General features: G+C 34.9%; 6 protein-coding genes across 8 annotated transcripts in view; 3 read left to right on the top strand and 3 right to left on the bottom strand.

Annotated features, from left to right (window-relative positions):
• Positions 1-50: 50 nt before the first annotated feature.
• LOC106109993 (homeobox protein PKNOX2-like) lies at positions 51-3,153 on the bottom strand. Of its 2 annotated transcripts, none has more exons than XM_013291664.1 (6): positions 2,890-3,153; positions 2,157-2,431; positions 1,850-2,074; positions 1,570-1,763; positions 1,286-1,400; positions 51-335 (listed from the first exon to the last, which is right to left on the bottom strand). In XM_013291664.1, exons 1-6 carry the CDS (start codon positions 2,903-2,905, stop codon positions 216-218), a joined length of 945 nt encoding a protein of 314 aa, XP_013147118.1. In that variant the 5' UTR covers positions 2,906-3,153; the 3' UTR covers positions 51-215. The 2 variants fall into 2 exon arrangements, with proteins under 2 accessions (XP_013147118.1, XP_013147119.1); XM_013291665.1 differs by lacking the exon at positions 51-335 and adding an exon at positions 680-1,093 and having other exon boundaries at positions 2,890-3,152.
• A 303-nt stretch (positions 3,154-3,456) lies between these two features.
• On the bottom strand, positions 3,457-6,177 carry LOC106109997 (adenylate kinase isoenzyme 1-like). Of its 2 annotated transcripts, none has more exons than XM_013291669.1 (5): positions 6,020-6,177; positions 5,317-5,535; positions 4,562-4,720; positions 3,954-4,094; positions 3,457-3,795 (listed from the first exon to the last, which is right to left on the bottom strand). In XM_013291669.1, exons 1-5 carry the CDS (start codon positions 6,050-6,052, stop codon positions 3,559-3,561), a joined length of 789 nt encoding a protein of 262 aa, XP_013147123.1. In that variant the 5' UTR covers positions 6,053-6,177; the 3' UTR covers positions 3,457-3,558. The 2 variants fall into 2 exon arrangements, with proteins under 2 accessions (XP_013147123.1, XP_013147122.1); XM_013291668.1 differs by having other exon boundaries at positions 5,317-5,538.
• Positions 6,178-6,675: 498 nt separating this feature from the next.
• LOC106109949 (pulmonary surfactant-associated protein A) lies at positions 6,676-7,653 on the top strand. Its single transcript, XM_013291606.1, has 4 exons — positions 6,676-6,685; positions 6,808-7,077; positions 7,143-7,367; positions 7,463-7,653. The coding sequence occupies exons 1-4, from the start codon at positions 6,676-6,678 to the stop codon at positions 7,651-7,653; spliced, it is 696 nt and encodes a 231-aa protein (XP_013147060.1).
• Positions 7,654-8,070: 417 nt separating this feature from the next.
• On the top strand, positions 8,071-9,856 carry LOC106109984 (calcium and integrin-binding protein 1-like). The gene is made up of 5 exons (XM_013291652.1): positions 8,071-8,216; positions 8,287-8,321; positions 8,487-8,734; positions 9,153-9,354; positions 9,671-9,856. The coding sequence occupies exons 1-5, from the start codon at positions 8,166-8,168 to the stop codon at positions 9,690-9,692; spliced, it is 558 nt and encodes a 185-aa protein (XP_013147106.1). The 5' UTR covers positions 8,071-8,165; the 3' UTR covers positions 9,693-9,856.
• Positions 9,857-10,558: 702 nt separating this feature from the next.
• On the bottom strand, positions 10,559-11,266 carry LOC106109983 (oligosaccharyltransferase complex subunit ostc-A). The gene is made up of 2 exons (XM_013291651.1): positions 11,034-11,266; positions 10,559-10,951 (listed from the first exon to the last, which is right to left on the bottom strand). The coding sequence occupies exons 1-2, from the start codon at positions 11,170-11,172 to the stop codon at positions 10,641-10,643; spliced, it is 450 nt and encodes a 149-aa protein (XP_013147105.1). The 5' UTR covers positions 11,173-11,266; the 3' UTR covers positions 10,559-10,640.
• Positions 11,267-11,634: 368 nt separating this feature from the next.
• Positions 11,635-26,738, top strand: part of LOC106110015 (SUN domain-containing ossification factor) — a 51,672-nt gene continuing 36,568 nt past the window's right edge. Inside the window, exons 1-2 of the mRNA XM_013291690.1 lie at positions 11,635-11,931; positions 12,002-12,229. Coding sequence (XP_013147144.1) covers positions 11,873-11,931; positions 12,002-12,229 — 287 coding nt within the window. The 5' untranslated portion in view covers positions 11,635-11,872. The remainder of the gene's footprint in view (positions 11,932-12,001; positions 12,230-26,738) is intronic.

Raw genomic sequence — 26,738 nt, forward strand, 5'->3', positions numbered from 1 at the left:
GTGGAAAACATAGTAAATAATAAAGTAATTTAATTCAATTAAAAGCTTACAATTCTTAGAGGTTTGCTTAAATTCTATGCTTTGCTTTTCTCTAACATACCAAACATTATGTCTTACTAGTTATAAAGAAATTTAAAACTTAAAAAGGCCGACTCCACTTCGATTGTATGCCATCAAATCTCAGAGCCTAGAACAGTGAAAACCCCCTTAATAGATTAATGAAGGTCCTCTTGCTGCTTCTCCCTCTGACGCACGGCGACCGCCGTTTCCACCAGAAGGTACAAGCATTTAAACTTGTCCCTCTCAAGCTCCGAATTTGCCGGCACCACCTGCACCTGCAGTAATGGTTCCAATTTAATTTATTGCGATTTAAAACTTACAAACACAATTTGTTTATGGCAACACTAAATTTAACCTGTCATATAATCTATGGAACCATTCAAACTGTCAGGTGACGCCGGCATTAAAATACGAAAAGAAAACGAATCGTTTAGAAAACAAAATTTATTCTGTAATAGATAACTGAATACGATCCTCTAAGATAAAATTACGGTAATATTACTTCTCTTAATAGAAACTAAAGGTTAGTTCAAACTGATATAATATTTAATTTAATACCGACCTCGCCAACAGATTGTAGTTACAATTTAAACGTTATAAGGGCATCTAATTATTATATTAGTGATTACGACACCATAGGGTGAAAATATCGTACCCTAGAATTCACTAAACGGCTTTGTAAGTATTCCTTATAGCCTATTAAATTTTAACGCATTTAAAAAATGCCCACAACTGACTTTAAAACGATAAGCGAAAGAGTATTGGGGCAGACTACTTTTAAAAATTCTTATAGTAAGCTTTAGAAATTTTTGTGCTACTATTTTTGAAGCTTAATTACATATCCTTAATTTAATTATCTTTATTAGTCTAGTTGGTGTTTATTTTGAATATCGTCTATTGTCTATAGACAGAATGGATGAAGTTTAGTTAAGCAGTTGGGATACAATATTCATGTATCAGTCCTGTTGTTGTGGCACCACATGTCGGTGGTTGCCACTTCCAGCTCCATGGCGACGGGCGGCGGCGGGCTCACCTGTGCCCCCAACAAATAAGCTACAAATATTTGTATCAAACCATTTCAACAAGACATCACCAGACTTTTGGAGTGTTCTGGATCTGTACGATCAACGTCTGAAGCGTTGATAAAATCTCAAACTACCTAATTATTGGAAGTTATTTGCTAGCTGATCTCCGGCGATATCTGTGTAATATTGGTTGCTATCACCTGTGTGTGCAGCGGCTGATGCAGACGCGGCAGCTGCGTCGCCCAGCCGTCACCATCATTCTCGACCTCACCCTCCACCAGCTGAGACGAGCTCATCGTCACCACTCCACCAGATCTACGACAAATAAAAAATTAAATCAGTTATTTTCAAAATCTGCTCTTGGAAAATAGACGGAAGTATTTGAAGACTGGCACCAAAACCGGTCTTATTATTGATTATTAAGAATCCTCAAATTGGTCAATTTTACTAAACTTGTATACACTCTGGGTTAAAAACACATTACCCTCTGATAGCAGGATGCAGGTCCCTGTCGTCAGGTCCATAGCGGATGACGGATTGCCAGACGGAGGGGTCATACTTGACCTCCTCCTCGCTGACGGCGCTCGAGTATCCCTCCTCTGCGTCGCCCAATGCGTCACTACGGTACACCAGCAGCCCATCGCCGTAATCATGCCCGCGACTGTTGTCCACCACGTTCTATGACATTGAAATTAACAATCTATTTACCAAAAAATGTTCTGCTTTGGAATTTAAAGCTATAGCAACCTGCATAATGTCCTTACCTCGACTTCGACTCCGCCCCAGCCAGCGACAGTGATGTTCGCGGGTGCGAGACCGAGTCCAGAGCCCGAGGCAGGCAGGCCGAGCGCGCCTAGGGCTCCCAAAGCAGCGCCAGGCGGCTGCTTGCGCCCTCGCCGCGAGATCGTATAGTGCACGGGGTCGTGACCTTCGCGTCGGATCATTTCAGGCAGGATGCGTCGCCTGGCATTTATGAACCAATTGCAAACCTAATAGAACACAGTAAACGCTTAGTACATAAGTCCTAATTACTATTAGAAAAATGTATGTGGATGAGATGATTGAATAAACCTGAAGAACGGTTAGGTTAGCCTCCTGGCTAAGGGCCAGTTTCTCCGCGTCGCTGGGGTAAGCATTGTAGCGATGGTCGTAGAGCCAACGCTTGAGAATCTTGACAGAATGCTTGGGCAAGTTGCCGCGCCGCTTCCGCACTGAGCCCACTACCACGGCTTGCGGCGGCGGCAGGCGAGCCTGCAGCATGGGCGGCCGCAGCCCCGCCTCCGCCTCCCACTCCGTGCCGCTCTCGTTCTCGTCAGTCGATGATGTTGACGGAAAGCGATCGCGCGCTATAACAAACGGCTTGATAAACGAATTTATACTTTGATACAGCAGAAAGTCATATTTACTCCCGTTTTTCAAAGGTTCAGGTTAAATCTATTAAATCTATCTTATAGGTATTTCGGTAGGCTAGAGTATTTTGTTGTCCTACCCTCACTCAAAATACCTCCAGAGTTGCTGAAACCATAGCCCCTTCTACTACTTACTTCGTTGCTTTAAACTTATGAACGTAATATTATAAAAGTTTTTAAATTATTTTAGTATCTTACATAAGTAACAAATCAAAACACACATTTGAACATGTTGACAGGGATTCGTTTCAATATACAGTATTAATTTCTTAGTGAACGTTCATGCGGAATAGACTTAAAAAATAAGAATTGCGCGAAATGTTGGATGTTGTTTATGTAATACGAGTCATATACATTCCTAGTACAGCAGCAGATAGATAAAAGCAAATACTAACGCAATTTGATCTTCATAACTTTGATGACGGACTTGCGCAGGTTGCTGATGTTGTCCAGCCTTGCCAGTTAGATTCCCGCGCCGTGATGACACAATCCGCTCTTAGACAGGAGGAATTTATTCTGTCGTTCTTAGACAGAAGAAATGTCTGAAATCGTCAGTGTCGTCAGACATGCGATCCTGGGCCGTCCGAGCAACAATGAACGAATATTTTTGTTTTATAAAACGATGCGCTTTTGTGACAATCGACGACATGCACTGTCAATTGTCACGGTGAAGCCGATTTTGAAATTTTGAAAAATATAAAACTTTTGTAGCCGGACAGTTGTGCATTGCCAGCATTTCTATTGTGTGGAAACAAAGAGGTTACATATTTGTTGTTATTTAAAATGTTTGTGAAAAGGATTTCTTGGATGTTTACTATCCAAAATTTTGTTTTAATACCTATGCTCCTGGGTTCGATTCCTAGTCGAGAATAATGTTTGTGTTGCATATATGATATATTTTATCTAAGGGAAATATCGAAGCGTATAATACTTGATTTTTGACGTTTAAAAAGAAAAATACATTATTAAATACTGGCTAGTTTAATAAGACCACCATAAAACAAAAGCTATTTAAAATATGCGTATACAATATTCAAGAGCACAAGTCCTAGGTGACTAGGGCGTCAATGGGCCGCTTCCTTATCTTCGTGCACGGTGACTGGGACAGGCGCGTGGGGTACGTGGGGTGCGTGGGGCGCGTGAGGCGCGTGGGGTGCGTGGGGTGGCTGGTAATGTACTGCGGGCGCGGAGAGGGCGCAGGGCGGGCTCTCCTCCGACCTGTTGTGACTCTGCTCTATCGTGTCTGACAGGATCTCCTTGAGGGTCGACGCGAGAACTTTCGGATTCCCGCTACTGTCCAACTAAAATACACAAGTTCAGGTTACAGATAAAAAGCGAGCATTAAACAGTAATATACGTCTACTAAAAGGCCTAATAGACGACAATTTAGAATTTAATTAAAAATTTGCACAACCCCTCACACGGCTAATAGAGCATACAGTAGGGTATAAGGGTATACCGTGATAACGTGTCCTCCAAAGCGTTTGTGCACATTCTTAACTTTGTGGGCGGCGTCACGAACAATGTCGCGCGCCGCGTTGATCTCCGATTCAGGCCTGCCCAGCTCAGACAGCTTGTTCTGTAGACGAGTCGCTGCCACCTTAAATGGCAACTAAAAACTTAATGTTGGGTTCATTGGTAAATAGCAACGCAACAACTCCAGTACGTTCAGTTCGAGATTCAACGACTTCTCAAAGGGGACCTCTGGTCTTCCAACATATTTACTAGGAACTGGACAATGTATAGTTTACTTGGAATTAATCCTATAGTAGCAGGCTGTACTACCGCTTATATGTACCAGTATAGCTTTGAGTTTTATTCTTTTTTTTTAAAGACTAAGGGCCAGTCCTACCAAATTATAAATTGTCTGATAACAATCCAACGTGAAAAATATGTGATGGAATTATCGGATTTTGGAAGTACGTCATTTTTAAGCTATTTGAGCTTCTATCAGCAAGTGGTTGGACAGGCCCTTAGAAAGCTTCAAGAAGTGTGCGTATCTCACTATATTTCATCATTTAAATACTGTTTCTTTAAATGTCTTTTTTGTTTAAAAACTTGAATCACCTCATTATCAACCTGGAGTGCGACAATCTTTTCCGGCCATTTCACCTGACTATTGAATATGTTCGACATCCGCGGGTTCTTTGGGAAGCCGACCAGTATGTAGCCTTTAGCATCCTGTTGCGACAGCATCGCTTCTTTTATCAAATCCACTATTAATTGCTGTCAATAAAAATCATAACACAATATAGAGTACTAGCTGTTCCCCGCGACTTCGTCCGCGTGGAATTAGAAAACATACGAACTATAAATAACAAAAAGCTACATATCCCTCGGGAACCGGACATTTCTCGGGGATGAACCTTATTCCATGTGTACTACAGACTTTGTTTTATATCTGTGCCAAATTTCAATAAGATATGTTGAACCGTTGCAGAGAGATCGAGTGAACATTAAAAAACTAAATTAATGAATCCCACGGGAACCGTAACTATTCCCGAGTTAAAAAGTAGCCTATGTGTTCTTCCAGACTATGCTCTAAACCTGTGCCAAATTTCATGGAGATCCGTTCAGCCGTTTAGGCTACAAACGCTAACAAACATCCATCCATCCATCCATCCATCCATCTAAACTTTCGCATTTATAATATTCGTAAGATTAGTAAGAAGTAAGAAGTAAGATAATTATAATGTGTCTCCGAAAAAACGTTTAAAAGTGTAACGTTCAAAACTGTTTGCATAAGATTAGGTGAAGTGATTTTGACATGCACCTAAACGCACAACATGCAAGAACTTTCAACGATAACTTTAAAATCATACTTCCGGTATTTCCTCTTGCGCCTGCAATTTATCAGCGATGAGTCGTCCTCTTGCCGTGTCCATATCCGCCTCGGTCCGGACCAGCTCGCCTGGCCGGATCATGATATAGCCGGTGATGCTGGAGATGGTCTGCGCAACCGTCTGGTTGCCAGCGCCCGGTACACCGTTTACGAAGATCACCGGTAGATGGCGAATCGGTGACATATCGTATACTGTATCCTCCTTAGACAAAATAAAACTTGAAATTACCTTTAATTTAGAGTTAAGACCCTATTCCACTTAGCTATTAGTCGCACGACTGGTAATTTGTATTTAGATAAATAGATAGTTAGATGTAAAAAATTGTTTTAGTATGTGTGCATGTTGCTTTTAATTAAATTATAGGACGTCCTTCAAAGCATGTAGTTTTTGGTTAGTGAAGTACATTTCAGTTCTAAAAGAAATGTAAACCCTGAAATAAATTAGGTGAATTTTCGTCTTATTTGTGTTCCAACTCTAGACGGCTTATAGTAATTTGTAAATTGCGTTAATCCTTTGGCAAAAGTTGTTATAAATATCAGTTGCTGATATGATAAACATTGTTTTATTTACAGTTCCTATAGTATTTATATTGTAAAAGTAATGGAGCCAGGTATTGTCAAAATCAGGTGTCTCTTCTATCATCTTTGTCACTTCTATGTTAATTTCCCGATAGTTTACCTACCTCGATCATTTTTCTCGAGTAAAAACAACCCATATTGGATTTCAACCACTTATCAACTTGCGACGATTTGTAAATAATTACAAACAATAAAGTTTTTAGCGAATTAAAATGACATCTCTAAATACATGAATCTCGTTTTGAAATAAGCACGTCTAGATTTGTGACATACAATTTGACGACCTTCAATCGGGCGTACATTCGGTCAGTATTCAGTAATAATACTTTTTCAATGTAAAAAAGACTTTCATATTATTTTAAGTTTAGTTTTGGACTACCTAAACGTGACACATTTCTTACTATTGAACAGAAAGTAAAATTCTCCTGCTATTCTTCTTACGATGATTTACTTAAAACATAGCCTTTATTCGCACTTCTCTTAGCCGTACGATTTCAAGCCGCATGCTGTTTATTTGCCAGTGGAAAAAGGGCGCATTCCCCAACTCCTAAACTCACCTTTATAGGAGTAATTCCTGTTTCCCTCGGTTTTCTCTACAGTAATAACCGAAACAAACAGTTAATAAGCGCATTTACAATGCAAAATTACTTCCATAACCCTCACATGGCAATCTATTTATCGTAATTGTAAATTACGCTGTCAAATCATAACCCTACTTCCGTTAGCTGATGTCTATTATTTCATTCTACCGCTATAAAACATGGATGATTGTTAAAAAAGAACATTGCAAACATGAAATATAAAAACGTGTTAAAACAAAAGATTTTTTCAATTTTAATTACTACTTATGTTATATTTAATTGCGTACAATCAATCGACAAATGTTCAAAAGACGGGCCTCTAAATCCGGAATATTATCATGTAAAAAAGTGTCACAGATCTAAACTAAATGTATTAGCTAAAGGTAACTATCCTAAGCTATCGAATTGTAAACGATTTGCTTTAGAGAAGAAGGGGTTATCTTTTAATTTTAGCCCTCAAGCAAGAGAAGGGCGTTTAGAGGATACTTGTGAAGTATTGCAGTGCGCAGAAATATCTACAGGCCTGTTAAGGAATAATGATTCAAGATATGACTACTACAGTCTCTTTGGAAATCTTTCATGTGAGTTAAAGAAGTCAGTTTCTACAGTAACTTCTACCACTGATTTATTTATTTTTGATTGACAGTAAATTCAACTTGTGTTCCGTCCTTGGGCATGTTCTATTTTATCTCGAAGAGAGGAAATTATTCAGAATCAGTAGAGGTATGTCGCAACAAGAATGGGGTTTTAGCGGATGTCACAACTGAATATAGAACGAATGCTCTGGCTAAATTGTTAGCAGACGTTGGTGGGGAAGAAGCGTACATAAATCTTAAACGAGACATTAGCAGCGATTTTATTACTACGAACGGTAAACAAATTAAATCTAAATGTTTTATTTACGTTTTTGAGTATTATTAATAATTAAGTGTAGAGTTCTACTACAAATTTACTTTTTATTTATAGGTGATTTACTTGACTGCACATCTTATCGTGCATGGGCTCCTGGTCATCCAAAGAAACGGGGGAAAACAGACTGCGTGACAATTACGAGACATCAAACTTGGCGATCTGTTTCTTGTGAAGTACGACTCGCAGCGATCTGCGAGATTATTCCTGGAAAAAATACAGGAAAACCGTCTTTAAACATCATGTAATGAAAGTGTAATAAAAATGCATTTATTTTTAACAGATGAATCGTTCAATTTAATTAAAAAGAGAATATCTTCTCTACTAACAAACGAGTATGTGTACGTATATTTCTTATTTTGGCTTTCACACACAAATGTAACGAGTACATTTGAAAAAAAAATTGGAAGCATTTAATTGTTTTTAATTTTAGGCTAACCGAGAATGTTAAATTCCTGGTAGGCAAACGGCTTCTTTATTTTCTAATGTGCACGATGAAGTTAGTTTCCTGTTTTTTCGCAAAACGGCATTTTTATTTTTATAGTTTATATTTATATCCTCTTTGTTCCCGGTCATTGTTTGTTTTTTTTTTATTTATTCCTTCGCTTATAATCTGGGACAATACGATATGGCAACACTGAATTAAAACTAATGTCAATTTGACTTTTACAATTGTTTATTTATATTTACCTTTACCTACTTTATATACATTTCTATAATTCTATAATAAATTAAATTAAAAACCAATTTTAAAAGTAAAATGGGACAGGGGAAGAGTCAGTTTTCAGAGGAAGAACTTCAAGATTACGAAGTAAGTAAATTTTGTTAGCGGAAATTCAAACAATAGTCGTCTATGACTAATCCAAGTATATTTGTTTTAGGATCTCACATATTTCACTAAAAAGGAAGTGTTGTAGTGAGTATTCAATATGTTAATTTCATTTATATCAAAAACGTCCGTAAATGGAACATAATTTGATATTTTGTCATTCATTATCCAAAAATCTGTTCTTACAAACAGTTTTTCAATTTACTAATATAGTTATTATTTGTAAATTTAGTACTATTTGTAATGTTACAGCGCTCATCAGAAATTTAAAGCTCTAGCTCCAGAAAAAGTTGGACATAATAAAAATGCCAAATTACCAATGGCAAAAATACTACAATACCCTGAGCTGAGAGTTAATCCATTCAGAGATAGAATATGCAAAGTATTCAGTTCCAGCAATGATGGTGACTGTACATTCGAAGATTTCCTTGACATGATGTCAGTGTTCAGTGAAACTGCTCCAAAAGCAGTGAAAGCTGAACATGCATTTAGAATATTTGGTAAGTGGTACTCTGTAAGGTACCTATATTAAACATATCATTAAATCCACTGCAGATTAACTTTTATAGCTAAAAACACTTGTAAATGAATAATCAAATAAATACAAAGATAAAAAAAAACTTTGCAGATATTCTGAATAAACATTATGTACAAAAAACAATCATTGTAGGAAAAATTCTTCAACACTATAGAAGGCTTATTTATCTTAGCTTGTAACTTATTCTCTAAACATTTTTCCAGTTGTATATATACTGAAACATGTGATAGTTAGACATTTTATGTGTATAATACACATTGGAAATTGTAACCTTGGAGAGGAATACTCATCTGCCTCAACAATAAACATAAGAGTTTAATGTTATTATTAGCTTTAAGTTTTTCACGAAAAAAAATGAATTAAAGCATATGTTCTTGTAGACTTTGATGGCGATGACATGATTGGGGTGTCTGATCTCCGAGAAGTCATTAAACGTCTCTGTGGACCGGAACACAAGTTGAGTGACTCTGAAATCCAACAGCTTGTACAGAATGTGCTAGAAGAAGCTGATCTAGATGATGATGGGGCACTCTCTTTTGCAGAATTTGAGCATATTATTGACAAAAGCTCGGATTTCTGTCAGTAAGTATTAAATAATAAACGTAAACTACAACAGATGCTAAAACTGTTTAAATGAAAGTTAATATTTATCCTACACAAGCACAGTTTTAAATGCTTCAGATCAAACTGACTATTGGTAGTGACAGGTTGTGTATCATGGGTTGCTTTTTATAGCTTATATAACCCCAGCAAAGTATGCTCCAGTCTGCCTACCCTTCTATTATGGATGTGAATTAAAAATTCTGTGTTTAAAGTATTAAATTATTAATTGTGCATATATCTATAAAACATTTTTCTGTTAATGCCGAAATTAATGATGTTTTTTTTTTATTTTCAGCTCATTCCGTATAAGGTTGTGAAGAAATTCTATTGGAATATGAAGAAACATTTAGTACATAAACAAAGTTAATCTCACTAGATCTGATACTATGTATTTTGAATGAAAGACTTAAAATAAATGAAAAACAATTAAATTTAGAGGAAAGCATGGGAAGGAAAAGTGGATTTGGCGGCGGAGGAGACGCATAGGAAGAGGAAAATTCCTCTTTATGTGCGTTTCCTCCTCTGTCAATAAAGGGTAGGCAACACTTCTGCAATTGCGGGTGTTTATGGGCAGCGGTCGCTTTCCATTACGGTGGTTCAGGTGGCCGCTTGCTCGTTTGCCACCTTATATTATAAAAACAAAACACATGAAAAATTGTAACAGATGGCAAAAGGGGGAGGCAAAGCCTAACCAATACTGGTTGAGATCCAATGTCGAGCTGGTTTTCAGCCACCCCCCCTTCCCAAGATGTAAAAGGGAGCATAGACTTGAGGAAATATATTCACTGCCATGTATTAGCAATTCTATAGATGTAGGTTGAGCAGAAAGTAGTAAATCTCATTGTTTAGTAAATTGTGAATGGTTGTTAAAATATTGACTTATTGTATTTTTTTTAATGTTTATTAGAAATTGTCAGTACATATTACTAAATATTTAATAGGTTAAGATTTGTATCTCTTTTTCTAAATGGTTTGTATTCAGGTTGTATTATTTGTAGTCATAATATTATTTATTTTACCGAATCTCTTGTCTATGAAAATTTAAGACATTGGCAGCTTGTGGTTTTTTTATTTACAATTTCGTAATTAAATTATTTTAAAAATGAAGCTATAATGCAGTTTTACTTTTATTAACATAAATTTGAACATGTTAAGAAAATGTGGAAATAAATAAAAGGGTACATTAATTAGTATAAAAATATTTATTCAACTTAATAAAATGTGACATCCTGACATGCATCTTGATTATACTTAGAAATAATTGCTTAGTTTTGCAAATAACCAGGTAGCTTCATTCTCATGAATATCCAAGTTGTACAAAATGAAACCAAAATACATAGAAAGGCAACTGAGATGAGCAGGATTCTGTTCAATTTTGGTGTAGATGGATTATGTGTTCTATCTAATATTATAAAGCCAATACCGCCTAGAGAAAACAGAAAGCTGGATGCTAAACCTTCCATTATATACTGGCCGTTGACTCTGTTAGGCATAAAGGCTACCGGCCGGCTATGACCATGTTCATCTGTCGTGGATCCTACGCTTGGCGGTTCCACTATCACATCATATATTATACCTATAACAAAAATAAAGTTTACAGAAACTTCCAATCTGACTAAATAAAGTCTAATAAGAATAATATCAGAAAAACATCTAACCTCCTGTCACCAAAAAGTACGATAAAAGCACCAACGAAAAGGTTGTCATGGCAGATGGCGGTTGCAGCCATATCGGCTTCTTTATCTTTATATTAGGTATTTCAAGTACTGTAAACGGTAACGCAAATAATGATTCCATTTTATTATTTAGACCAGCAATCAATTTAGGCTATAGACGAATAATTTAACTGAAAACGCCACTTGTGTTGACGTGACGTAGATGACGTTTCGAATTTCATGCATTGAAAATGTGAACTTTGCTTGAAAGATCAAATAATTATTAAATTTATGAGCTGAAATGATTTAAAAGATTATTTATGACATTAAATGATGCTGAACCTTTTGTCGTTTCTTTTCGTAATTTAAAACCTTTAAGTTATTTAAATGATTTTCATTATTTTCTAGCTGCACAATTTCGTGTAAAGGAACGTAAAATATTGTATCAAAAAAGAACCAATCAAGACACATCATGAATGTTAAATGTTTTATTACTATTGGAGGAGATTTCCTAATCAATTATTTTTCTTTGTAAGCACCAATAGCGTTGTAACTCGATACTTGAATTTATAAATGAATAAAAAAATCTTGGGAATTTGGCAACTGTCAAATTTATACGTTTCAACGAAATCGTTCGTTGTCCGAGTTTGTTTTATTTCATTTCAATGTAACTAAATGGTGTGTTTCCGTTATTGTTTAAAAATACAAAACAATGTATATTTTGTGTTTGTGATGTCAGTGAATTGAATTACAGTGTTGAATATGTTTACCAAAGCTATGTGAGAATGTGTTAAAATTTCACACAAAATGAACTGGACTGTGGATTTTTCACTAATCTTACGATGAAGGGTGGATTGTGTATTATTTACACGTCATTACTGACCATTTCAGTTCTATCGAGGTATGGTATTTAATTACACATTCAATTGGTTTATTTTAAAATCTAGAACTAACAAGTAAAATTTAAACAGCTGTGCCCTCTTCATCCTGGTGGTTTCGGAGGCTCTACAGGGAGAGGGCGATAACGTGGACCTCTCAGGGCTTAGTAACGTCAGTCAGAAAGTACCTATAGTAAAGGATGAAATACCAGAAACCCCTGAAACCACTACATATGAGCCGGAGAATAAAAAGAAAGATCTTCAGCAACAAGAGGTGATATTTGCTGAAACTCTGTCAGTGAACTCTGTGACAACTGATGGGTGAGTCCATTATAATAATCTTAATTAGTGAAAGTGAGAGGTGTTTGCCTACAGTGATTTTTTTTTTATTTTTATTGTCAGTAACTAGCCAGCATCTTAATTAACTTTTATCTTTAATTTCAATCATAATTAAAACACTTGTTTTAATTAGACATACATGTTCATTCTTTATTCAAACTAAGAATGGATTATTTATTAATCTTGTTATGGCTTGAGAGCTACCTATGTTGTAAAAGGTTTATTTTGTAGTAGTGATGGACTTTGACTGTTTTATTAAGAATTTAAATTCAAATGTTAAACAATAGAATGTGTTAATCTACTTGGGTCACAACATCATTATTTAAATATATTCTCAGTTGTTTTTTTTTGGACAAAAGGTACCTATTTGTAGTCATAATAAAATACAATTCAATAATAAATGTATGGATTAGTAAATTAATATTTCTTATGCAATATCATACAGTAATTTCATCAAGTGTTTAAAAGTTTCAGCACTCAGTTACTTTGCAATGTAATCAATTCCAATTACCACTAGTTACAATAAACATAACATTGATGTTTGCCTTCCTTTGAAATATTTAACCAACATTTACCATTTATGAACTATATTTCTTGCTTTTATTATACATTCATAGCCCTTGAGTACTGCAGAGTACTATTCATAAGAGAGTAATATTCATTTGAATTATGTTTAATTCATGTTATTTAGAAGATATGAAAGTGAAATTTATCTTTAAAATTAAATCAAGGTTAACAAGCTGTTATGTTTAAAGTTATTGAATATGGGGCACCTTGACTGAGAATAAATAGCGTCCAGAATTATGAAAGGTTATAATAGATTTTTAATTTAATGTATAGGAAATCTTGTTAGCCTACTAGTAATAGTTTATTAACATGAATGTTAGGAAGAGCGATAATTAGACGATAAACAACCATTAGTGTTTGATAAATGTGTGATCCTCCTAATTGATGATTATGGTATGTTCCATAATATATGCCAACAGTACATTGGCATATGTGGAATAGTGTCCGTTACAGTTGGCAGTATGACGTCACGAGAACGTGACGTCCCGTTACTCGAGACGCCGTCATATTGTTGCGGTGGGTGTGACATTTAATCAACTGGTTTTGTTTTCGCGCCAAAAATTATTCGTAAATTGATTAGAACTCTAGTGTATTTAGACTCATCTAAATGTTATGTAAGGTATGTTAGATATGTTTGTAAGGAATAGGCTCCGAAATTACTATATATCCGAAATTACCAAATCACTGAGAAATAGGTTATATTAGTATGGATATGACAGATATGAGAATATATTCTTTGCCATTCAAACGAAGTTTATTCCGATCGCTAGTTATTAAAAAAGTAAAACGTCATTCATCGAAATCTATTTTTCGGTTCGACCTACTGACATAGCAACATATTTCTTTTTGGCAAGCGTTTGCCAACGTATTGTGGAATGCGTTGTACAATGTCACGTGGCTATAGGATATCCGATGTTAACAGAACTGTGTCACTATTAGGACATTCAACTCTGAGATAAAAATGCTTTCTTTGTAGGAGTATTTTTTTTATGGCAACTGATATTTTAATGACGTATTAAGTATTTCAAGTTTGGAAGACACAATTGCATAAATCTTTATACTTTAAGAGACTGTAAAGTATTAAAACTTCCATATAATTATTATCTGTTTATATTTAAATATTTTTTTTTTGTCTAATCATGACATAAGATGTAGGTAAAGAAAATATTTTTCTAAGATAAGAGGCCATGTGCCTCTTGTCGCAAAATATTTTCACGTTAGTGATAAGCTTAATATTAATTATGCGGCCAAATATTGAAACGACTTTTAAATATGTAACAGCGTTTTAAATGATAAGGACATAATTAAACTTCAAAATCCAATAACATTTTAACGTTTGAAATATTTAAGCGGCGATAAATAATCAAAGTTTTTGAAAGTCTTTTCAGTATCCGGCCGTTAATGATACAACGTCACGATAGACGCTTAAGTTATTTGAGACTTTATTTAGTTTTAAATTTTGTCTTTTCTCTCAACTTTTCTTCACACAATGCACAATTAACGTTTTTTTACCTTATTACTAGTTCATTGTTTTCGACGTCTGTGTAAACTCGATTACTATTCATTTCCATGCCATTTGTAAAACCTTTTGAAATGGAATAATTAGCGGACGTTTACATATGCTTTATATATTTGTTTTTTATGTTTTTAACCTTGCAAGTTAAATTAAAATCATGTAAATAGTTTTTATCATTTATTCAATGAGTACCTTTACTAATTTTTTTCCTAAAATGAGCTATCGCCTGCAAACTTTGTTAGCGTAAATTTGGACCACCCCTTAGTTCATTTTGCGAGCACGGAATTAAAAAGAAATAGCTTTTAATATGGTCGTCTATGCCTGCTACACTTTAGTGAAAGTCAGGTCGAAATCGGTCCAGCCGTTTCGGAGATTACCCGGAATAAACGCGGCTTGCGGCAGTCACAGAAAAAAATTTCCCAAAATCTGGTATTTTTCTTTTGATATTACAAACAGACACTCTAATTTTGTAATATGTATGTATGTATAATATATAGTAAATGTTAATGGTGTAAGTACTAAAATTAGTAAGCGCCATCGTGACTTCGGTGCCCGAGTCGCTTTGTCATTCCGGTATTTTTTCTTTGCGATTGTATCGACAAAAACGTGTCCAGTTTCAAGCGAAACGTAACCACTTCGTTTGAAAATGAAATTAAAATGAATCTAAATATAGAGCCGTTTATTAATACTTTTATGATTATCTCTATGTTTCTTATAATTAGAAGAAATTCACAATGCCCTGTTTTTAATGTTAACTGAACTTTTTACACTGTCGTTTTAGTATTTCAATAGGAGATTTAAAAGTAAATTGCTACTGTGAAAATAATAGATATCTTCAAAGGAGATTTAGAATCACTTGTTATGAGGTTTTTGTAATAAAATTGAATTGATTTGTTAATCTTGTGCGCATGCTCGCGTCAAATCGATTACTTTCGCGACTTGTATATTGCGTATACAGAAGTATTGAAAATTCAACGCTATTATGACATGAACATATTAAAACTACGGAATATCTACTATTTTAAATTAACTTTATGGAGCTCAGGTTCATAATTTGCTTTTCCAATTTTGTTATTTTTAACTAACTTGAAATATGTCCAAGGCTGTATTTACAAAGCTATTAAAACTTCAATTCTGTTATAGCCGTTATTAAATAGCATGTCGTTAACATTTTAATCTACTTTATTGTACTAATATCGCAATTTAAATTAAAAAAAAAAACTTGGATAAAGGCAGGTACACATGTCACACTTGCATGTAAATAGGCACATCCTAGATGTAGGCACTGTAAACTGGCTTGCCAGGCCTGGTATCCTAGTAGCACGATATTTGTTCACGTGGCAGTAACTGGCATATAAATACAACTAAATCCTCTTTACTCGAGAATGGGTAAAAGAGATGGAGTTCTTTACGACATGAGAATTGTCACTGAAACTTCTCATTTCGTGAACTGGCATGCAAACTACTATTCAATTTTACTACATGTATTCCCGCCCTAACATTTCTAACGAGAATCGTTCGCTTTCGCTTCAAATTTAAAGTCCAATCATTTTAATATTCTATTTCATGTACTTTTAAACATAAACATCTTAATCTCCACTATGTAAGTACAACTAAAACAAACTGGGAACATAAGCTTTTAACGTATATGGGAATGACAAATACAAAGTGTAGGTCGCGGCGACTACGTGAACTCTAGTCGTGTGACCCACAATGTACATTCGCACACAACGCATGTATTATCTATGCAGACAAGTAATTTTTTTTCTAATTGTACTGAAAACTGTCAGTGTCTTTGAAAAAAAAAACTGTCATCATAAGTTTTCAAACTAATTGCATTGTAATTAAATGTGACATTTAATTGTAATGGATAGGGAATAAATGTCTTTAACTGTACTTGCTTTTTTCTTACGTTTAAGTCCGATGTAGTTGGAGGTGACTGTACTTTTACATAACAGTCGGGCGGTCGAGTTATCTGGTCGCAAGTCGTTGCTCCATTACCGATCTCTGGTATACCTTATTAGACCATTTAGAGACAATACGTGTGCGATCACGATCCGATGCGACCCTTCGACCCGGGACAATCTGCAGATCTTCCTGCAGCGCTTTGTTTTCGCTTTTGTCTGCGGTTTCGTGTACTGCACGTGTGTTCACACCTTTAGAGTGATGGGTTCTTTTACGGAGAAAGATTATAAGACTTTTAGTACCTAGATTATGGGATTAGTGCCGTTTGGTAGATCTGGCAGATAAGCTGCGAAGTTGAGTTGTACTATCTAGGGATGCCAATTGGATATCTGAATAGAGGTTTCAAATGTTAATTTTATAGCGATAAATTTAGTTTTTGAAGTCAAATAAAGTAAAACCTAACTAAAACTTACTTCTTCTATCATAAGATATATACTAATAATAGTATATACTATCATATACTCATATGTACATATATACGTATATACTATCATACATATCATAATACTAATAATAGTATTATGGAAGCGAAAGTTTAGATGAATGGATGGATGTTAGAGTTTGTAGCCTATACTGCTTAACGGATCCCGATGAAAGGCATAAATGTAGAGGATAGTCTGGAAGAACATGTAGGTTACTAACTTTTTATAATTTCACGCGGAAAAAATCGCGGGCGGAAGCAAGATATACAACAATTACGTCTAAATTTGTTTTTGCTTACTCGTACATGATATATTGAATACGTTAGCAAACTCTGCTTCTTACGTAGTTTATACATTACTGGCTGACGTCGGCTAACACGTGGCGTTTGTGTCAACATTTATCTTGCATTTATCAACAACCGACCCTCACCTTGACAATGCCGAATATGGTGAAATGACGGAATTTATTTCCTTGTATATTTATCAAGTTTTACTAAAAAGGAATTTGCATAGACGCGAAATGATATATTACATTAAAATTTGTTAACTTAAAGATTCTCTAGTTTCTTTTTAAATAATCAGCTATATAGTTGAAATTCTTGTATAGTTTTTCTGATTTATTTCTTAATCTCAATCACACTAATATTATAAATGCTAAAGTTTAGATGGATGTTTGTATATCCAGAACGGATCAACGGAACTGGCTGAAGTTTTTTTTTAATAATGCGAGGAGAGTCGCGAATCAAAAATACTTTTATATAAATGTTTATCTTAATACAATTTATGTAGTTTACATACTTTCAAGTCATTACAAAATAATTATACTTCATACTAATATTTTAAAATAGATGGATGTTAGAGTTTGTAGCCTAAACGGCTGAAGGGATTTCGATGAAATTTGGCATAGACGTAAAAGATAGTCTGAAAGAACACATAAGTTACTCAGTTATGTTTTTCTTAATTCCACGCGGACGGAGTCGCGGGCGAAAGCTAGTTCTAATACATGCTCCTCGTGTAAGGAAAATCTTATCAAAGGTATCGCAGATTTTGCACAGATGGTAGAAAGTAATGCGGTATAATGGAGGTATTACGTTGTGACCATTTAATTCTTCAATGACCAATTAATATCACTGATTGTAAAGCAATTAATGTAGTAATTAAATATTCTAAGTGGAGTAATTTGTAATAAGGCGCATGTTGTATAAATGGTATATGTTGAGTATTCAATTTCTCTATTACATAGTTGTTTTGCTATATTGCCGTGGAGTTCCATTAAATAACATTCCACTATTGCTGTCCCTTTTATTCTCCTCGAGAAATGTGTGATATCATGTTAATAACAAAGTAAACACAGATTGTAACCATAGCAACGACTATTACAATTTTTGAAAACTTGAATATCATTTAAAGTGTGTTCAGATAACATCTTACAACTTAAACAATTTATGTCTCAAATGATGGCCTTGCCACCTAATAAAATGGGTTATTAAGATAACAAAACGAATTAATTTTATATGTAAATAATCGATAACATAAAAGGCAAATCATTAAAAAGTGTCGATGCATTTATGAATACAAGTTTTTTTCTCTCTTTTGTACTCTTTAATCAGTTTTTAATACTTAAAAAAAACTGCACTAAACTCCAGAATATAATTCTTCATTGCACACGCAAAGTTAACTCCCTTAAGTATTTTCTTTAAATTATAAGACGTGACTGTACCCAGATGTAGTTGACTTAACCGTCTTAATACTTGTATCAGTACTTCTGCCCGTTTGAAATCTGTACTCAGAGTGGTTCAGTATAACTAGTTGCAGATCAATTGAAAACTATTAACGTCTCTAGAATCATTTAAGTTCGCTTTCGAACGATAGCAGCGATTATTTAGACATACTTTGTCGCCAATGTATCGACCGCCCGCGATTACTTTATTGATATTGCCTATTTACTTAATAAATGTTACGTTAAAGTGAAAATCTCACTGGGGTTTAATTAAACCCCTGCTATTACTTTTATCTTATGTGGCAGTTATAAAATGAGATTGAAGCCGGATCGATCTTTTTCACTCGCGATCTGCGATAGACCAAGTAATACTTGGAAAAGCGTATTCAGTGACTTCGGTGACTTCGTGTAGAATTAATTGACCATCAAAATGAGATTACACCCTTACATACCTGAAGTTTCAAATTTCATACCGAGGTGATAAATCGCATTGGCCCAATCGATTTTATTTTAATACTAGCTGTTCCATGACAACCTTGCTTCCTTAAAGTGCAGCAACTCATGGTCTCTTTCCCACATTAGGGTTTTTATCCAAAATATTTAACATCATCATCACCAGCTCACTATACGTCCCCACCGAGGGGCTCGGAGCCTACCCTAATATGGGGTGACTAGGCCATAGTCAACCACGCTGGCCAAGTGCGGGTTGGTTGACTTCACATATATCTTTGAATTTCTTCGCCGATATGTGCAGGTTGCATCACGATGTTTTCCTTCACCGTAAGAACGTCGGGTAAATTATGTACATATGAAAATTCGAAAAATCGAAAATCACATTTGTACATGGCGGGATTCGAACCCAAGACCTGTAGATTACAAGTCAAGTGATCAAACCACTGAGCCACCGACGCTCATAAATTATTACAAATATTTATTATAAATATTACAATTATTATTAAACTAAGGGGGTAAATATTTATCAAAATATTTACCCCCTTAGTTTAATGGCGTGAATATATATAGCCTAAAGCGTGACGTAACTGTAGGGCTTTTCATTGAAAAAGGTATTATTCAAAAATGTGTTGTAATTGCTGACATCTTAGGCAACAAAGAAGTGTGTGTTTACGCTTTATTATAGTTAGGACATCACGAAAATATTTAAAAACATTGTTTTCAGGCTTTTAAGGGCAGCTGCTTTTAAGCATTTTCTGAATTAAGACTGAAGGACCCTGTTTCCAAAAACAAGATATCCAGAAACTTTCTGCATATTGCAACACTTTTACGCAATATTTTACTTTCTCAACATTGTTGAAATATTTAGAATTACATATTAGATCTATTTCTTACGTTTGTATAAATCTCGCGGTGAAATTTCAAACACGAGGTTCAAAGATGCCGCGTTATATAAACCGTTGGCTTCTCATATTGTCCGTGCGGCGTATCGGGCTGTTATGAAAGCTGGCGGGGTTGGTTCCGTTGTCGGCTGCAGGTATCGCTTGGAGGCTGTGCGGGTATCGTTCCTAGCCTGTTGCAATCGGTCATTCACTGTCTGCTCGAGCCTAGGTGTCGACTATGTTACCCCTACCATTGTCTGCAAATAGAGTCGTTTGATTAATTCGACTTTGGTTCGAGAAATCTTGAGGGATAGGAGAATGTTAATTAAATTTAAATCTGCTTAACGATAGATGATACGGGGTATTTTACAATAAACTTGTTAGTACTCAAATGTATATAGACGTTGTTTTTCTTTATAACGAGGTTTAAAATTAAAAATGGATCAACCTCTTTGAGTAAATGCACTTTAATACGAGGCGCATAATTCAAGGTCAGTGTGCAGTTTGCAATTATAATTGAGGTAAGTCTGGTGTTTAAAAATGGCGTAAATTTGTTTCGTATATAAAGTATGGCTTGTTGCAACGTAGTAAAGATGATTTTGAATTGCACACCGGCGTTATTTGTTGTGCTAGTTTATTATTCCGTTGCGCTTGGCCAGTGGAAGTCACACTCGGATGATTATGTGGGGATATTAGGCGGGCATGCATGTTAAACTACATACATAGTGCGTTGTGACCTTATTTACTTATAATGTAGTAAATTACAAAAACCTCAATGATTATATTATAAAAAGGATTAACCATAGAAACGATGATACCCAAATCAACAGAAAATCGCAGGATTTTTAAATTCGTTACCGTCTGTTACATTTTTCAAACCTTCTAGAGGGTATTTAAATTCTTTTGTCAGACTCGATCAGGAAATATTAATATTGTTTCATAGGATCGAAAATAGAATTACAATTTAGTAGTGTGAATTCGCTTCGAGAATTCGTAGTAAGTGGACATCGATCGAATAATTAACAACAATGTCCGCCGAGCTGTCTGATACAGGGAAAGTGAGAATTCAGTTGTGATACAAATACAAGTAAGGCCTTGCTTTTAACGCTTGTTTTTCGCTACTAGACAAAATAGCTCTTTTGTCAAACCGCATAAGGTTTCAATTGTTATTAGATACCGTTTCGTATTTATTTAACTGTCTTCAATCTATCTGTACCGAGATTGCGGTTTTCCAACCATATTTGGTATTTAATTTCATATTTACTTCTATTTGAAACTAAAGCCGGCGTCGTATTTATTGTTGGATTATTCTATTCTATCGATTGCGGATGTGTTTAGTTTTCAATTGTTTTAATAAGTTTAAAAAAATTAATGTTAGTGATTGCGTCATTTATCGAATATTAATTTAACATTTTATTCTGATGTGTTGTTTTTATAGCAACAATAAACTTAGTAAGTTTTGCTTCTTGTACCCCTTTCGCTACATCGTCTCAACGTTTACATAACAAGAGGTTAACTGATCCATATCCGGCAATCTCTACAACTAATGATATAAACTTTTGATTGATTCAATTGTACAGGAGACCACAATATATCAGTTTGGAATCAGATAGAATCACACACTGCTCAGACACACCCCGAGACCGTGTGGTTTGTCAGTGAAAGTGGATTTTCCTACCGACACTATATCCAGTTGTCAATTCTATAAACGTTTCCTATATTGCACGTTTTATGGCCTCATATTGTACGCTTGGTACTCTAAGGAATTGATCTCGATCGAATGTGTTTTTTTCATACTTAATCGATCATTAAAGATTGCATATTATAACTAAAGGGTTGTTTGTATCAAAATTATCTTTTGCTCAGGCTTTTTATTGAGTTTTAGTAAGACTCTAGCGTTTGGACAATAAATTGAAGTTCACTATTTTCTTATTCGGACGCTAATTAACTAGTTTATCCTGTTGTAAAATTTATCATTCAAAAATTCTTCCTGTTTCCAAATGTATAGTTTTGTTTAAAATGTATAGTTTAAACTGAATATTGATTATTTCTAGGACAATGTTAGAAATGTAATTTCACTCTGGTATAATTTTGAATTTCAATACATAATGTAATGCATTCAGTAATAGCTTTGCGAAGTTTTCACATATCCAACGCACCATGTCGCTTGTCTCACGTCGCATTTGTATAATGCATGCACAATTCCAACTGAACTGTCTCAATTAATGTACATAATATTTACATGCATTGCGACTTATCCTGAATAACGACTGTCTGCTTTGATATATTTGCCTTTTCGCCTTTACGTTTCAGGCAACTGTATAATAGGTCCAGCTTGACATCAAGTAGCTTATGCTGCTTATGGTTGGTACAAATTGAATGCCTACATAAACTACGATGTTAGGTAAATATTGTTGAAGGAAACTTTGTAGTGTTAGAATTTGGGCCACTGGAAGTGATAAACCAAGAACGTTATTGCTAGAGAATGTCTGTTATTCTTATTAATTTTTTTTCAAAGTTGGTTAAGGTTTCCACTAACTTTGACATATAGACCCTCTGATTATTTATACGATATTTTACTCATTAAAGTTTGAATCAACTGCATTCAATTCTGTTGCGTACAGAATACTTAGCTCATACCCTAAGCACAAATACTCGTTGTTTGTCGATCGTCCGACATCCAGTGGCCAGTATTAAATCAGCACGCGGGCGATTCATGCCGTCATAAAGTCACCTCGATTTAAATTAACGAGACTGGCCGTCGCCGTCGAATGCCGTCAATACCGATGCTTGCAATCTCGCCGGCTCCATCAACGTTTACAAGGGCACTTAACTCTAAACCGACATTTTCCATAAACAATCCGTACGGTTATGTTATACGGAATGAATGCGTTATTTACGATCGTCGCGGGGAAAGCGGCCGCTAATCTGCCTCGAGACCTTACCGCCTGTCTCCCACACGTTTCTCGCATCGAACACGATTCAAAAAGTGAAATGGTGGACTGCGTTAATAAATCGCAGTGGTAAGGAGTTCGGCATACAGTGTGTACGCACTAACATGCCACTAAGCACCACTGACTTATTGCGCTAACGTCGATATGCGCCCCTTGGACACCCCCTAGACAACTTAACTATATTCGTATCTTACTAATATTATAAATGCGAAAGTTTAGATGGATGGATGTTTGTTAGAGTTTGTAGCCTAAACGGCTGAGCGGATTTGGATGAAATTTGGCATACATGTAGAACATAATCTGGAAGAACACATAGACTACTCAATTTTGTATTTTAAATTTCATGCCGACGGAGTCGCGGGCGAAAGCTAGTAGTTTAATAAATGACGACAATGTTATACTGACCCTATTGCGTCAAAAATCTTCGAAACTGTTAATCATTGTTGAATATGGATGAAGGAAAATGATCTTGTGCAGACAATAATTTTAGTAATCATTTTATAGGTCCTACAAACATAAAAACGAAATGTGATAATAAACTAGCATATTATTTTATAACTAGATTTTTGTTTATTGTTTATGACGGTTCATAGTAAGGGATACGAGTTAGTTACGTTAACCAAAGATTAAACTGCACAGATGTTTCAAATTAAATTTCTGATATGAATGTCTGTTTGAAATGTTTTTACCTTATCATTTTTTTTTTCAATCTTTGTATATCTATGATCTTATGAACTTCGATTTATATGTAATGGTTATTTCTTGTTCGTAATATATTTGATGTTATTCATGACATGAAAATAATTATTTAACATGATTTTTTTTTAATATTTGTGTATTTTTTAAATGTTGTTTTAAGAAAAATGTTGTTTAAAAAAAAAGAAAAAACAAATGGTTATTTTTTAATGCCATTTGAATAATTTTAAACTGTGTTCACTTTCAATTGTTTTATTATTTTAATTAATGAAATGTTGCCGTAGTGTTGTGATGTAATTTATCAGCAGTCATGTAGTTTGTAAGCAATCGTTATTCAAACTGCAACATCGCTCGCAGTGTGTGATATTTGATAAGTTTACTAACGTTTGCAAATTATAATTGGACCATGATCAACATATTTTATTCCATACGTACCCGTGAATACCGCCGTAAATTAAAAAAAAAACTACTTACGTTTTTACGCGTAACGTCTGTAACGAATATTTGTGGAAACGAAATGTAAGTCGTTTTGGAAATACGTATTGTTGAAAAGAAAATCAGTACTGCGCTAGAGGATCGACGCAACAGAAGATCAATTATTACTCATTATTATAATAAAGCGTAAACACACACTTCTTTGTTGCCTAAGATGTCAGCAATTACAGCATGTTTTTCAATAATTCTTTTTTAATAAGCCCTACACTTACGTCACGCTGTAGGCTATATATTTTCACGCCATTACTTAGGGGGTAAAAATTTTGGATAAAAACCCTAATGTGGGAAAGAGACCATAAGTTGCTGCCAACATCAAGGAAGCAAGGTTGCCATGGTTTGTCATCGTCATGTCATTTTGACATTTGCAATTGATAATTTGACACATGTTAACAAAAAAATAAAATTTTCATAATTTTATGCGGATGAAGTCGCACGGGAACAGCTAGTTATCATACACGTTCCATCCCTATTGCATCTGTCAATGTCATTCAGACGTATTAGAATAGCTCGCGATTTTGCCGGAAGTGGTGTGAGTGTTGAAGTCAATTACGCTACATACAAACATTAATCCATCTAAATTTACGCATTTAATTATTTAGTATGAAAATCTTTTAACTTCTATTGTAATAATTTATAAATCAAAATCCATTAAAATACAATAATTGTTAGAGACACTTCTATCAAGTTCGTCAAAATATATCTGACTTATCTAGAAGTGGCGTCGAGTTTGGCACGAATGCTCAGTTGTTATCACTTCCAGTAAGATGGAGTCCGCTCGCCGTCTCGCTGTCGATCTCTCGATGGATAATTCATAGGCAAGTCGTTAGCGTCGCCGCACCCGTTTATCGTCAACCCAACTATAATGTTCAAGCCTTTACTGGCCATAGAAATGGACCGAAGTATAACGTTTATGAGGTATAGGTGGAGTAGTTTGGATAATAATTATTATAATAAGCGTTAAATTCGTATTAACGATGTTTATTTATATTCGTGCTAGTTTTGTATTTTAACACAAATTATTTAACTTTATTTCAGTCGTTACAAGTTTAGTCTCTTCGTCTTGAGCTACATATTAGCAAATCAGTTTGATATCGCTTGCTTGATAAAGATAATTATTTATAGTGACATCATTTCATTTATAAGGTTTTATTATAAAAGTTTTAAAAGTCTACCGTTATATAATAGTTCCATTAGCCTATTAGCCATTTAACAAAATAAAATAATTGATTAATGTTTCGTTATTACAAAATCACATATTTTACGTACAATCTTAAAGCAGGAAGGTTGTATATGACTTGCTGTGAAATTCCACTGACCGAATCGCTTAATATTCTCTCTATGTTCATAGAATTATATAAAATAGTTTTAAAAGTATATGAACTGTGTGCACCAATCCGCAGTGTTGTTGACTATGGCCTAGTCTCCCTAAAAAAACTAAGTCAGGCTCCGAGCGCCTCATTGGGGTGATGGTGGTTTGGTCTGTGATGAACTGTTCCGAAACTAGCTTCGACATTTTCTGTTGTACTGTACTTATTTAATAAATTTGCATCATCGTGTTATCTATTGAAATAACATTACGTATAAGTTTCTGGTATAATAGGTCAAAGTTGAGTAGTCTTATCTCACGCTATCAGAATACAAGTGATCTTGTTTTTTTAGTTCAGATATTTGCATAATTATTGTTGCTATTGATATCTTTATATTGTTAAGGGTATTATATTTTCCATTAAACGATTAGACAGCCTCGATACAGCCTATATTTAAGTCTCTTATGTAATTCAACATCCGCATTTATCTATTTCGGGAACAAAATCGTTCAGTTAGATTTAAGCATCTATACAGAATATACTATTGTTATCAGCATTGCATCTTCAAGTACATTATAATGTAGTAGCTGTTACTCGCGTCTTCGTCTGCGTGAAATTAACAAAAAATGAAATATAGCCCATGTCACTCAGATGTAGCGTAGCTATTTGAAATCGGCACATTAGCTTTTGAGATATTACAATCTTACTTTTTACTAATATTATAAATGCGAAAGTTTAGATGGATGGATGGATGGATGGATGGAAGGATGGAAGGATGGATGGATTGTTAGCGTTTGTAGCCTAAACGGCTGAACGGATCTACATGAAATTTGGCACAGGCTTAGAGCATAGTCTGGAAGAACACATAGGCTACTTTTTATCCCAGGAAAAGTTACGGTTCCCGTGGGATTGATTAATTTAGTTTTTTAATGTTCACTCGATCATTCTGCAACGGTTCAACATATCTTATTTAAATTTGGCACAGATATAAAACAAAGCCTGGAGTACACATGAGATAAGCTTCATTCCAGAAAAATGTCCGGTTCCCGAGGGATACGTAGCTTTTTGTAATTTATACAGTTCGTATGTTTTCTAACACCACGCGGACGAAGTCGCGGGCAACAGCTCGTACATTATAAAAAAAATCTCTCTTTATAATATTAGTATAGACTTGTACAGTTGATAACAACACTCTAACCTATCTACAACATCCATGTAGATATTTAATATGTATCTCTTATTTATCAAATACAAGGCAACTGTGATACCCGAACGGTTTCAAATCGTAAGTCTGTCTCTACTATCAAATGTTACATGTACATTCCATTCAAACTATAGCGAGATATTTTGTATGTATCTATTGCTACCACCTCTTTTTCACAGTTAGTACTGTTACTTCTTGGGTATCCAATTTACGGCTTAGAAGTTCTGCTACGTATTGCTTGTTTTTACACTCTTGCCTGGTAAAATTTGAGAAGTCTTATGTTTGAAGAGTCCCTCAACGCCTGTCTTGTA

This window comes from Papilio polytes, unplaced genomic scaffold (assembly GCF_000836215.1).
Source record: "Papilio polytes unplaced genomic scaffold, Ppol_1.0 DF820956.1, whole genome shotgun sequence".
In the NCBI taxonomy this organism is placed as follows: domain Eukaryota; kingdom Metazoa; phylum Arthropoda; class Insecta; order Lepidoptera; family Papilionidae; genus Papilio; species Papilio polytes.